The sequence below is a fragment of the Amblyraja radiata genome, chromosome 9 (genome assembly GCF_010909765.2).
Source record: "Amblyraja radiata isolate CabotCenter1 chromosome 9, sAmbRad1.1.pri, whole genome shotgun sequence".
NCBI classification, from domain to species: Eukaryota; Metazoa; Chordata; class Chondrichthyes; order Rajiformes; family Rajidae; genus Amblyraja; species Amblyraja radiata.
The window spans coordinates 47,052,814-47,067,404 of NC_045964.1; the positions used below are offsets into that span (position 1 = coordinate 47,052,814).

The following is a 14,591-nucleotide window of genomic DNA, read 5'->3' on the forward strand; positions in this document are numbered from 1 at the left end:
ATTCCTTTCAGACATTAGGTTGATGAAGTGTTTGTGTTTGCAAGAATTTAGCTTATCATGTGACGTTGGCTGAGTCAAGAAAGTCAAATGGCAGTGCTGGTGTTAAATTAGCAATAAATGAAAATCAACATTACCATCTACCGACTAATTCTGGATCCACCTTTGGTCCTCAAACCCTGCACAATCTACCATATCCATTCTGAATATGGCACATTGCACAGGAAAGTACAGCCTACTAAACAAACAGTGGATACATGCAGTGCATATACAGTGCCCTCCATAATGTTTGGGACAAAGACCCATAATTTATTTAGTTGCCTCTGTATTCCACATTTTGAAATTTGTAATACAAAAAATCACATGTTGTTAAAGTGCACATTGTCAGATTTTAATAAGTGCCATTTTTATACATTTTGGTTTCATTATGGTGCCCTGAAATGGGGGGACTATGTATAAACACAGCTGTAATTTCCACATGGTGAAACCAAAATGTATAAAAATACCCTTTATTAAAATCTGACAATGTGCACTCTAACCACATGTGATTTTTTTCTATTACAAATCTCAAATTGTGGAGTACAGAGGCAAATAAATAAATGATGGGTCTTTGTCTCAAACATTATGGAGGGCACTGTATGCTTTAAATCCCTTCTGCTCAAATAGTGACACGTTGATGTATCAAGAAGTGCTTCATTGGCTCAGGTTTGATCCTTAACTCTAGTTCTGTCTGTGCAGAGTTTGCAGAATCATTTAATGACTACTCGGGTTTCTTCTGCATACTCTGGTTTCCTCTCACGGTAAAATTACACTTTTGTACAGGTTAATTGCAAAATGGATGAAAAGAGAGTTGATGGTCATGTTTGAGAGAGATCAAGCTGCAGAGGAAAAGGGAAATAAGTAATGTCACAGAATCAGAACAAATATGCCTGCTCAAAACCGGGTCTTCAAGATGCACTAAGGACAATCAGCAGAAGAAGAATTATATTTCATCCCAATTTGTGATCCCATTGCCCAACATATCCCTCTATCTATCAGATGTCAAACCTTACTTCACTAAGGAATGTAATAGAATGTAAGAAGCTGTGACTGAAACAGAGAATGCTTGCCTGATGAAACTACAACAGAAGAATAGCTGCAAGATAAACTGTGGAAGCAAGAATCTGAAGAAGAGTCCCAACCCGAAACGTCATCTGTCCAGTCCCTCCTGAGTTCCTGCAGCACTGTGTGTTGAACAAGATTCCAGCGTTTGCAGTTTCTTGTGCCTGTGGAAGCAGTCTGATGGATAATATTAAACTATCCCATAATGAGACAGTAAGAGTTTGGTAGATTTACAACATCTGGTCGAGAGATATAACTATAACTATAGAGGATGAGATTCTGGATACACATCTCTTACAATGATGGCAAAAATGCAGTGGGTAATGACAGAAACAAAGTATCACAGCCATTTTCACGTGTGCAGAGCGGATGATCCAGCACAGCCTCATACTGAGGACACTGTCATCACAGACAACCTTGAGCAAATGTACTTCACTGTATTTGGGCTCACTGAGTCAAAATCATCGATCATGCATTCACACTAGTTCTAGCCAACATATACACTGTAAATGGATCGATTGTAATCATGTATTGTCTTTCTGCTGACTGGTTAGCAAGCAACAAAAAGCTTTTCACTGTACCTCGGTACACATGATAATAAACTGAACTGAAACTGAGGAATCTGAACACCATGACCACCAGGTTCAATAATAGCTTCTTTCCAACAATTATCAGGCTCTCGAACGTGAATGAATGAATGAATGAATTATCGGCCAAGTATTCACATACAAACAAATTGCCTTGGTGCTCCGCCCGCAAGTGACAACATGACATACAGTGACAGTTAGGAATGACACATAAAACATTAAACATTAATAATAAAACATTATCGATTAAACCTGTGAATTAAATAAAATACCTGAGCAAAATATGGCTACAGATTTTTGGTTATTGAGTAGAGCTACTACTCGTGGAAAAAAGCTGTTTTTATGACTGCCTGTGGCAGCTTTGACAGTCCAGAGGGAAGTGATTCAAAGAGTTTGTGGCCAGGGTGAGAGGGATCAGAGATGATCTTACCCATTCACTTCCTGGCCATTGCATGACACAACACTAACTTCAACTATGAATTATCTTTGGGTTGCACCAAATATTTCAATTTATTTTGCACTAGAATAGTATAGGTTATTTGTTTATTGAAATTTTGTTTATTTTGTTTATCTATGTGCATTGTGTTTGCAGTCTTGTTCTGTTGCAAGTAAGAATGTCATTGTTCTGTTGTTGGTACATATGACAATTAAACACTATTGGCTCCCTTGGTAGAACCAAAACAGGATTCACAAAACAAGGAGTTTGTAGAACAGAAATAGGTCACCTGGCCTTATTAGTGAACAGGTTATTGATAAACATGTGGCATTAGATAGCATGACCCTGTTCATCATTAGACAAATGATTGTGAATAGACCAGAGATACAATCATTATTGTTTTTTGAGGAGGTGACGAAGGTGATCAATGAGGGTTGGATGGTGGATGTTGAACATGTGGATTTTAGAAAGGCATTTGATAAAGTCCCCCATGATAGGCTAATCCAGAAGATTAAGATGCATGTGATTAAGATGACAGATGACACCAAGATTGTTGAGGTCAGGACTGAAGAAGGTTGTCAAAGTATACAGTGGGATATGGATCAGCTACAGAATGGGTCGAAAAATGGCAAATGGAGTTTATTCTGAGCAAGTGTGAAGTGTTGCACTTTGGGAAGTCAAATGTAAGGGGAAAATGTACAATTAATAGAATGAACCTTAACAGCATTGATGTACAGAGTGATACAGGAGTCCAAGTCCAAAACTCCCTGAAAGTGGCAACACAAGTAGTGGTAAAAAAAGTCATATGCTTGGTTGGGGCATTGAGTATAATTCAGCTTTATGGGACTTTGGTTAGGCTGCATTTGGAATATTGAGTCCAGTTTTGGGCACCAAATCATTGGAAGACATTAGAATGTGAAGCATACAGTGCATTCAGAAAGTATTCAGATCTCTTCACTTTTTTCACATTTTGTTACGTTAGTCTTTTCCAAAATTGATTAAATTCATTTTTTTTTATCATCAATTTACACTTGAGTTGCTTTCTCTGAAACATCAGAGGTTGTGGGGAGACAGCGTAGACAGAACCTTTTTCTCAGAATGGAAAAATCAAATAAAAGGCATAGATTTGAGGTGAGAGGTGAAATATTTAAAGGAGATGTGTGGGGCAAGTTTTTTACAAAGAGGGTTGTGAGTGGAGGCTGCTGATGGTGGTGGTGGAGGCAGGCACGATAGTGGCATTTAAGAGACTTTTGGATGAACATATGTATATGCAGGGAATGATTGGATATGGATTATGTGCATGCAGATAAGAGTGGTCTTGGCATCATGTTCAGCCCAGACATTGCGGGGAAAGGGGCTTGTTTCTGTATTGCATTGCTCTATGTTCTATTTCCTTATGAAGTCGGTAACATTGCATATTCATTCAGATCCGTTGCTGAGTTCTTCTACATCTTCCATTCAACCAAGTCAAAGCAATTGCAGTGCCATTCGCCCTGATCAGCTCTGTGCGGTCCTCATTACTGAGATTGTGCTCTTCAGTGCCCCCTTCCCCCGTCAAGACTTATTAACGTAAGTAGCAGGAGCAGCCCTTCGACCCTGCTCCATCAATTCGTGGGATCATGACTGATCATTTGCCTTTGTGCCATTTTCCTGCAATAACACCAGAATCCCTTGCTATCCAAAAATGTATGGATCTATTCACTGAGCCACAGCCACTTGGAAGAGGCTTCCAAAGCCTGTGAATAAAGAAGGTCTTCCTTAACTCAGTCCTGAATGCCCAACACATGACTTTGAAACTGTGACCCCTGCTTCAAGACACACAAATCAGGAGAAATACCATCATCCAAATCTATCCTGTCAAGCCCGATTAGAATATTGTGTTTCACTTTTACTCTATTAAAGTCAGGAAAGCGTCACCTTTAATTGGAGATATTTGACCTTAATTGATAACAATGAGTTTGAATCCTGAAAAAATTCCACTAACAGTACTACTAAAGCTCTTTCACAATACTGACTGCAGTAGTTCTTGAAAGCATTCACCATAATCTTGAAGGCAATTTGAAATAGGTTATAAATGCTGCTTTGCCAATGTTGCCCACATCTGTCAATAAATAGTTTCTAAAACATTATTGACCATGATCGTATGCTCTAATGAACAGATGCAATGAGATTGAGAGTTCAATCAATTCCAGTTGTTTTTGTTAGCTGTTTGACCTGTTAAATTCATACTTCTGGTTGTAATCAACCATATTGACTTGGTGTATTCTTGCATGACTAATTCATAGACACCAGAACAACAGAAATGAGCACAAACTTTGAAGTGATCAGAAAATTGATAAGCTTAAAAAGAGAAATTTAAAATATTGTATCTATTGTATTATGAAAGGGAAGTACAATTTTCAAATTGGCTCCCTGATGCAAAATTAAATTTGGTGCTTGAACCCTGGGGGCCTGGGCCAAGACATACAGTGCATTCAGAAAATATCCAGACACCTTCACTTTTTCCACATTTTGTTACGTTCCAGCCTTATTTTAAAATTGATTAAAACATTTTTTAATCATCAATCTACACACAATACCCCCGAATGAAGAAGCGAAAACAGGTGTTTAGAAATTTTTGCCAAGTAATTAAAAATAAATAACTGAAATATCACATTTACATTAGTATTCAGACCCTTTGCTATGTCACTGAAAATTGAGCCATGAAGACGAAGGAATTGTCCGCAGACATCCGAGACAGGATTGTGTCGAGACACACACCTGGGGAACAGTAAAAAACAATTTCTGCGACATTGCAGGTCCCGAACAGCACAGTACCTCCGTCATTCCTAAATGGAAGAGCTTTGGAACCACCAGGACTCTTCATAGAGCTGGCCGCCCGGCGAAACAGCAATCAGGGAAGAATGGCCTTGGTCAGGGAGGCGACCAAGAACTCGATGGTCACTCTGACAGAGCTCCAGAGTTCCTCGGTGGAGATGGGAAAACCTTCCAGAAGGACAACTATCTCTGCAGCACTCCACCAATCAGGCCTTTATGGTAGAGTGGCCAGCCGGAAGCCACTCCTCAGTAAAAGGTACATGACAGCCCGCTTGGAGTTTGATAAAAGGCACATAAAATACTCTCAGACCATGTGAAACAAGATTCTCTGGTCTGATGAAACCAAGATTTAACTATTTGGCCTGAATGCCAAGTGTCATGCCTGGAGGAATCAGGCACCGCTCATCACCTGGCCAATACCCATACCTACGATGAAGCATGGTGGTGGCAGCATCATGCCGTGGGGATGTTTTTCAGCGGCAGGAACTGGGAGACTAGTCAGGATCGAGGAAAAGATGAATGGAGCAAAGTACAGAGAGATCCTTGATGAAACCTGCTCCAAAGTGTTCTGGATCTCAGACTGGGGCGGAGGTTCACCTTCCAACAAGACAACGACCCGAAGCACACAACCAAGACAACGCACGAGTGGCTTTGTGACAAGTCTGTAAATGTCCTTGAGTGGCCCAGCCAGAGCCTGGACTTGAACCCGATCGAACATCTCTGGAGGGACCTGAAAATAGCTGCGCATCGACACTCTAACCTGACAGAGCTTGAGAGGATCTGCAGAGAAGAATGGGAGAAATTACCCATATGCAGATGTGTCAAGGCTGTAGCGTCATACCCAAGAAGACTTGAGGCTGTAACTGCTGCCAAAGGTGCCTCAACAAAGTACTGAGTAAAGGGTCAGAATACTTATGTAAATGTGATATTTCAGTTATTTCTTTTTAATTACTTTGCAAACATTTCTAAACACCTGTTTTTCGCTTTTTATTATGGGGTATTGTGTGTAGATTGATGATAAAAAAAATGAATTTAATTCATTTTAGAATAAGGCTCTAACGTTACAAAATGTGGAAAAAATGAAGGGGTCTGAATACTTTCTGAATGCACTGTATTCTAGATTCTGTAGGCATTTGTAATAAAGAATGCAGTGTCTGCATGAAATGAAAGCATTTAATTTATTAATGCTAACTAACTACATTTGTCATCTAAATTTCCATAGTTTCTGGAAACAAAAATTATTTTTCAATACTCTAGACCAGTATCATTCTGTTTTCTGACCAGAATGAAAGTAAAATCATAAAATCATAATCCTTTTTTTCTTGGGATCAGAATGTAACTGGATAGGCTGCCATTTGTATTCCATCTATAATTGGCCTTGAAAAGCTTGTTCGACCATTTCAGAGGAAGTTCTGAGACGACTGCATTAGTGTATCAGATAGGTGAGGCATTGTGAGCACGTTTCCCACCTGAAGAACAAGTGTGAACTGGGTGATATAGGGGTAAAAAATCTACCTCACACCATTAATCAACCATGCATGAATTTTCTAGAATAACAGTCAGGAGTACACATCTTGCATTATTTTGACTTTGATGGTATAAAAGTGTCTAAATACATTAAAAAAAATACTGGTCTTTTTGGAAGAATTAAATCACTGATGTTTTCCATTGAATAAGATGTCAGCTAAGAAAGTGAAAAATATTTTGACAATTTAAGTTTGAATTTGTGATCATGTACAGCTACTCTTGAACTTGGTTGTCCGAGATGTGCACTAGCATCAGTCTATCCTGCTGAATATTAAGTATTTTTAACATGTACATTTGTGTTTTTAGAATCAGCTCTCTCAAGCATTGAATGGATTGTCAGAGAAGGCAAAAGAAGCTAAAGAATTCTTGGCACTACTAAGGAACATGGTGCAGCAAATCCAGGTATGAATTTTACCGTTTAATTAAAATCTTATCTGCTGCGGTTAAGTTTGTTGTCTAATGTGGATTACGTGTTTATTAGTTCATTTTATCTCCCCTTGGAATGCTGATTAATATACGACTACCATATAAAGTGCTCTTGGAAGTAAATGAAGGGAAATATGCTTTAGTTTTGATGTGGCTTTGTCTATCGGTCAAAGTTGTCCTTTTCCTGGTAGGATAAATATGAATGCGAAGCTAAATATAGTTGATGATCAGCATGAAATATATTCCTCTGTTCCCAGGCTTTTCACTACAGCAGGTAAATTACCCACTCAGTTTTAGGAAACATATCACTTCAATTTAAAAGGCAAACAAATTAATCCCTAGGGTGACATATACTTTTCAAATATTCCAAATGTATTGTTACTTAATTTTGGTCCAAAATAAATTCTGCGATGCTGTATCTGTATGATTTCATTCCAATTTATATACTGACCCATTTGTTGGATCCTACTAATTTTAAAACACATTTTAAAGCCCTTGGGAAATCAAGTGCATATTACAAAGACATTGCTGAGAGATTGACAAGTTCTAAACAGCTTCCAATGTTTGCAGACACAGACTTCGCCTTGATTTAAGTTTAGTTTAAAGCGTGGAAATAGGCCCTTTGGCCTGCCGCGTTCGCGCCGACCAGTGATCACCCGTACACACCACACACTAGGGACAATATACAGAAGTCAATTAACCTACAAATCTGCTCCTGTTTGGAATGTGGGAGGAAACCAGAGCACCCGGAGAAACCCATGCAGTCATATGGAGAATGTACAAACTCCGTATAGAGAGCACACATAGTCAGGATTGAACTGTGCTGTCCCTGAAATTTAATTTCACCTATTATTTCATATTGATTTTAATGTAGAATCTGTTTCATTTTTAATAGTCCTGTACCGTTTGAACCAATTTATAAAATCATTCCTAATCGCCACTCCACATTGTACCAAATTAATAATTGTAATTCCACTTTGAAACACAGCACAAAATTATTGAACTATAGTTCTATTTACGTGCACATTTTTTTCATGTTATTGTAGAATGGTTATCAGGCAGAATTTGTTCTTATCTTTAACAACTTCTCTTTTAATGTCCTTTTTCTTACTACAAATGAAAGGTGTACCCATGGGCATTCACATGGGTCCCAGCATTGGCTGTGTAGAACAGTCCTTGTTCCAAACCTCTCTTGTATAACACCCAACTCTTACACCATTATCTCGATGGCTGTATTGGTGCTGCCCACTCCACCCATGCAGAACGTGTCTAATTTATCACCTATGCTACTAACTTCCACCGCTCTCAAATTCACTTGGACCATTTCTGACGCTTCTCTCCGTTTCTGGATATCTCGGTCTCCATTTCAGAAGACAAATTATCCTCGGACATTTGCTACAAAACCCAGTGATCCCACGGTTCACCACTGGTCACCTTGTCTCATGTAAGGAAGTCACCCCTTTCCCCAAATTCTCCGTTTCCAATACATCTGCTGTGAAGATGAGCCTTCCATTCCAGAACGCTTGAAATGTCCTCCTTTTTCAAGACATGTCCAAAAACCAATCAAATCTGCTTAACCTTACCCGCTGCCTCGAGGATATAAAGTGCTGGATGGCCCAGAACTTCCTCCAACTAAATGAGAGTAAGTCTGAGGTCATCCTTCTCGGCCCCTCGGACTCAATCAAAATGATAGCAGATAGCCTTGGAAGCCTTACCCCACTACTCAAACCTCAAGTCAAAAACCTCGGTGTGATATTTGACTCAGCACTGAAATTTGACAAACAAGTCAATGCCGTGGTAAAAGCTAGCTTCTTTCAGCTTCGGATGATAGCTAAAATAAAACAATTCCTCCAGTTTGATGACCTCGAAAAGATCATCCATACATTTATCTCCTCCCACCTAGATTACTGCAACTCCCTTTACACTGGCATCAGCCAATCTTCCCTGTCCCTCCTGCAACTGGTCCAAAACGCCGCAGCGAGACTCCTGACGGGCACCCGAAAAAGGGACCACATCACCCCGATCCTGGCCTCTCTCCACTGGCTCCGTGCGGTTCCGAATAAATTTCAAGACCCTCCTCTTTGTCTACAAAGCCCTCAATGGGCTTGCACCCATCTACATTAAAAGTCTTCTCACTACACCACCTCCAGGTCCCTCAGATCGGCCGACTTTAGGTTGCTGAATGTCCTGCGGTCTAGGCATAAGCTCAGCGGCGACCGCGCCTTTGCGGTTGCAGCTCCTAGGCTGTGGAACAGCATCCCCCTCCCCATCAGAACTGCCCCCTCCATCGATTCCTTTAAGTCTAGACTAAAAACGTAGCCTTTCCTGACGTCCTCTGAGCGAGGGCTATTTGTATATATGTATGTAGCTTGTTTGTGTATACTATTCTTATAACAAATGTAAAGCACTTTGGTCAACGAGAGTTGTTTTTTAAATGTGCTATATAAATAAATGTGACTTGACTTGACTTGACATGTAACTTACCCTTTCCTGTGGTTGATGGAGCCCTCCCTTGCATTTTCCCCATTACTCAAACTTCCGGTCTCAAACCTCCCCCTGCCAAACCCAACAAAGATAGGGTTCACTGAGTACTCACTTTTCTCTCTGAAGTCCTCTGCATCCAGCATGTCATCCTTTGTCATTTCCACAACCTGCAGCGATATCCCACAACCTTTTTTTGCCTTCTCCAGGGACCACTCTCTGTGTGACTCTGTGGTCTGCTCATCCCTGAACTTCATCCCCAACCACAGTGGGTCCATCACCTGTCCCTACACCTCCGCCCACAACACAATCTAGGGACCTAAACAACCCTTCTAGATGAGGCAAAGATTTATCCGCACATCCTCTAACCTTGTCAACTGTATTCAGTGCTCTTGTCGTGGCCTCCTTTACATCGGTGAGATCAAGCACAGACCTGGAATGTGATTTGCAGAGCACCTGCACTCTGTCCATAGTGACCATTTCAAGCTCCCAGTTGCATGCCATTTCAATCCCCTTCCCATTCCTGCACAGACTTTCTGTACTCAGTCTACTTCACTGCCAGTGTGAGACCCAACGCAAACTAGAAGAGCACCTCATATTCCTCTTAACCTACAACCTAATGGTATTAACATAGAATTTTCTAATTGCAAGTAATCTTTATCTCATGTTACCCCTTGCTCACTCTTTCCTGAATCATTTCTGGTCTTCCCATTTTTACTCTCGTTTCCTTATCTGTCTCCCACGGACTCCCATCACCCATTTCGTTCCCGTTCCCCCTCTGAGTTCCAGACACTTTAACCACTGGATTCCCTGTCATATCTAGAAGGGTCTCGACCTGAAACGTCACCCATACCTTCTCTCCAGATATGCTGCCTGTACCGCTGAGTTACTCCAGCTTTTTGTGTCTATCTTCTACCTACCCATAATCTTTCTCTTAGTTGTCTTCATTATCTTCCTTGCCTATTAGATTCAAGCACATGTAGCCATAGTTTCCCTGCTTCTTTCCCTCCACCCTCTGTCTCTACTTTTACCCTCACATCTGACTCCTTCAGCCCATCATTCCTTATGGTCCACTTATCAACTCCTGGACCCTGTCTCACCCCTCTGCTTCACCTCTTTATACTAATTATCTTTCTTTTCACTCAGTCCTGATGCAGGATCTCAATCAGAAATATAGACAGAAATATAGACTCTCCCACCTCCACCCACAGATGCTGCTCAACTTGCTGAAGTCCTCCAGCAGTATGTTCTTTGCCCCAAGTTCTGGCATGTGCAGTCTCTTCTCTGTTTCTTTAGTTTAATTCTTTCTTCCCCTGTTGGCTTCTCTCCATGTCTAAATACTATTTCTCCTGCAGTTGCCTCTTCGCATCTTTCACTATTTGGCCATCTGTCAACTTGTTGTACTCTTATATCTTGCCACTTTTTCCATTATAGTCGGATGATGACGCTTGGGCCTTAAGGAGATTCTTATATTTTAGGCAGTAATGATTTTCTTAGGTATGTCATAACTCTTGTTTCAATCTATTTATCATTTGATCTTTGGGTGCCTTATTATATTTGAGTCCATTTGACTGTCTGAATGATTTACTTTATTTGCTATGTCCAGGAGAACAGCGTAGAGTTTGAAGCCTGCCTTGTTGCTCAGTGTGATGCTCTCATCGAAGCTCTGAACAGAAGGAAGGGACAGTTGCTTTCACGAGTGACCAAAGAACATGAGCACAAACTGAAGGTTTGCCTGGTTTATATGGTATTCCAACTTTTTCATTCATACATCGTCCTATTATACCATTACAGTGTGCAGTACCATGCTGTACTTTGTTGCATCAATGTAGTTTGTAGGATCATGTAATTTGTGATCTTGTTACTTTTACTGCTGTGTCATTTTACTACCTAAATTTTATTCTGCTTGTTATACACCAGCACAACCTAGGCAATGATTACTCATTCTTAAATGGAAGATCCTTATCTCGAGACTGTGCCCTCTAATCATAGATTGGCAGATTAAGTAAATTCAATATCCTTGGCTAATGGACACCTCTTTGAAAATTCTCACCCTAGTTTTCAAATTACTCTGCGGTCTTGTCACTTTCCATCTGTCATCTCCATTGCAGTTCCTGGTTCCCGATTCTATTAGCATCAATGTTGGAGGTTGTGCCTTCTCATTGTATAACGAGCATGTTCCAGGCACTCATCACACCTCTGTGTAAAAATAAACTTGTAACTGGAACTAATCCCTGTAACTAATACCGCATAATCCAGGCATCATTTTGGTAAACCTCATCTGCACCAGTCCCAAAGTCTTCACATCCTTCCTGACATTGAGTGAGAATTGCATGCCATATTCCAAATGTGGACGAACTAAAGTCCTAGAAAGTTGCATTATTCCTTCAAGTGCCACTTCACACTTTTTTTTTTAAAGCCTCGTATTCTGCTTGTTTTCCTTCCAGGTGGTCAGAGATCAAATCAGCCATTGCACCGTCAAGCTGCGCCAAACAACTGGTCTGATGGAATACTGCCTGGAAGTAATTAAAGAGAATGATCCCAGTGGTTTCTTACAGGTTGGTGTGCAACTGTTCATACTTACGTATTTTTGATTGAATTGGCAAATGATTGTTCGTAATTGTCTGTTATTTTCTTGGAGGAACAACCAAAGATTCAGATCTTATCTCAATAGGCAATAGGCAATAGGTGCAGGAGTAGGCCATTCGGCCCTTCGAGCCAGCACCGCCATTCAATGTGATCATGGTTGATCATCCCGAATCCGTACCCCGTTCCTGCCTTCTCCCCATATCCCCTGACTCTGCTATTTTTAAGAGCCCTATCTAGCTCTCTCAAAAGCATCCAGAGAACCGGCCTCCACCGCCCTCTGAGGCAGAGAATTCCACAGACTCACCACTCTCTGTGAGAAAAAGTGTTTCCTCGTCTCCGTTCTAAATGGCTTACTCCTTATTCTTAAACTGTGGCCCCTGGTTCTAGACTCCCCCAACATCGGGAACATGTTTCCTGCCTCTAGCGTGTCCAATCCCTTAACAATCTTATATGTTTCAATGAGATACCCTCTCATCCTTCTAAACTCCAGAGTGTACAAGCCCAGCTGCTCCATTCTCTCAGCATATGACAGTCCCACCATCCCGGGAATTAACCTTGTAAACCTACGCTGCACTCCCTCAGTAGCAAGAATGTCCTTCCTCAAATTAGGGGACCAAAACTGCACACAATACTCCAGGTGTGGTCTCACTAGGGTCCTGTACAACTGCAGAAGGACCTCTTTGCTCCTATACTCGACTCCTCTTGTTATATAGGCCAACATGCCATTCGCTTTCTTCTCTGCCTGCTGTACCTGCATGCTTACTTTCATAGACTGATGAACAAGGACCCCCAGATCCCGTTGTACTTCCCCTTTTCCCAACTTGACGGCATTTAGATAGTAATCTGCCTTTCTGTTTTTGCTACCAAAGTGGATAATCTCACATTTATCCGCATTAAACTTCATCTGCCATGCATCCGCCCACTCCCCCAATCTGTCCAAGTCACCCTGCATTCTCATAGCATCCTCCTCACAGTTCACACTGCCACACAGCTTTGTGTCATTTACAAATTTGCTAATGTTACTTTGAATCCCTTCATCCAAATCATTGATGTATATTATAAATAGCTGCGGTCCCTGCACCGAACCTTGCGGTACCCCACTAGTCACTGCCTGCCATTCTGAAAGGGACCCGTTAATCCCTACTCTTTGTTTCCTGTCTGCCAACCACTTCTCTATCCATGTCAGCACTCTATCCCCAATACCATGTGCCCTAACTTTGCCCATTAATCCCCTATGTGGGAACATATGCGGGAACTATGTGGGAAATGCTTTCTGAAAGTCCAGGTACACTACATCCACTGGCTCTCCCTTGTCCATTTTCCGAGTTACATCTTCAAAGAATTCCAGAAGATTAGTCAAGCATGATTTCCCCTTCGTAAATCCATGCTGACTCGGACTGATCCTGTTACTGCTATCCAAATGTTCGGCTATCTCATCTTTTATAATTGACTCCAGCATCTTCCCCACCACCGATGTTAGGCTAACTGGTCTATAATTCAGTTTTCTCTCTTCCCGCCTTTCTTAAAAAGTGGGATAACATTAGCTATCCTCCAATCCACAGGAACTGATCCTGAGTCGATAGAACATTGGAAAATTATCACCAATGCATCCATGATTTCTAGAGCCACTTCCTTGAGTACCCTGGGATGCAGACCATCAGGCCCTGGGGATTTATCAGACTTCAGCCCCATCAGTATCATCCAACACCATTTTCTGCCTAGTGTGGATTTCCTTCAGTTCCTCCGTCACCCCAGATCCTCTGGTCACTACTATATCAGGAAGATTGTTTGTGCCCTCCTTAGTGAAGACGGATCCAAAGTACCTGTTCAACTCATCTACCATTTCCTTGTTCCCCATAATAAATTCACCTTTTTCGGTCTTCAAGGGTCCAACTTTGGTCTTAACTAATTTTTTCCTCTTCACATACCTAAAGAAGATTTTACTATCCTGCTTTATATTCAAGTTCAAGTGAGTTTATTGTCATGTGTCCCTGATAGGACAATGAAATTCTTGCTTTGCTTAGCACACAGAACATAGTAGGCATTTACTACAAAACAGATCAGTGTGTCCATATACCACAATATAAATATATACACACATGAACAAATAAACTGATAAAGTGCAAATAGCAGATAACACCAATAATCAGAGTTTTGTCTGAGCCAGGTTTAATAGCCTGATGGCTGTGGGGAAGTAGCTATTCCTGAACCTGGTTGTTGCAGTCTTCAGGCTCCTGTACCTTCTACCTGAAGGTAGCAGGGAGATGAGTGTGTGGCCAGGATGGTGTGAGTCTCTGATGATACTGCCGCATTTTTGAGGCAGCGACTGCGATAAATCCCCTCGATGGAAGGAAGGTCAGAGCCGATGATGGACTGGGCAGTGTTTACTACTTTTTGTAGTCTTTTCCTCTCCAGAGCGCTCAAGTTGCCGAACCAAGCCACAATGCAACCGGTCAGCATGCTCTCTACTGTGCACCTGTAGAAGTTAGAGAGAGTCCTCCTTGATAAACCGACTCTCCGTAATCTTCTCAGGAAGTAGAGGCGCTGATGAGCTTTCTTGATAATTGCATTAGTGTTCTCGGACCAGGAAAGATCTTCAGAAATGTGCACGCCCCCGGGAATTTGAAGCT

The 14,591-nt window shown here is 41.3% G+C and overlaps 1 protein-coding gene across 2 annotated transcripts in view; it reads left to right on the forward strand.

Moving 5' to 3' along the window:
* trim9 (tripartite motif containing 9) overlaps positions 1-14,591 on the forward strand; it is a 72,987-nt gene that overhangs the window by 27,827 nt on the left and 30,569 nt on the right. For both annotated transcript variants that reach the window (XM_033027334.1, XM_033027333.1), the window contains exons 2-4: positions 6,772-6,867; positions 10,979-11,101; positions 11,820-11,930. In XM_033027334.1, coding sequence (XP_032883225.1) covers positions 6,772-6,867; positions 10,979-11,101; positions 11,820-11,930 — 330 coding nt within the window. The remainder of the gene's footprint in view (positions 1-6,771; positions 6,868-10,978; positions 11,102-11,819; positions 11,931-14,591) is intronic.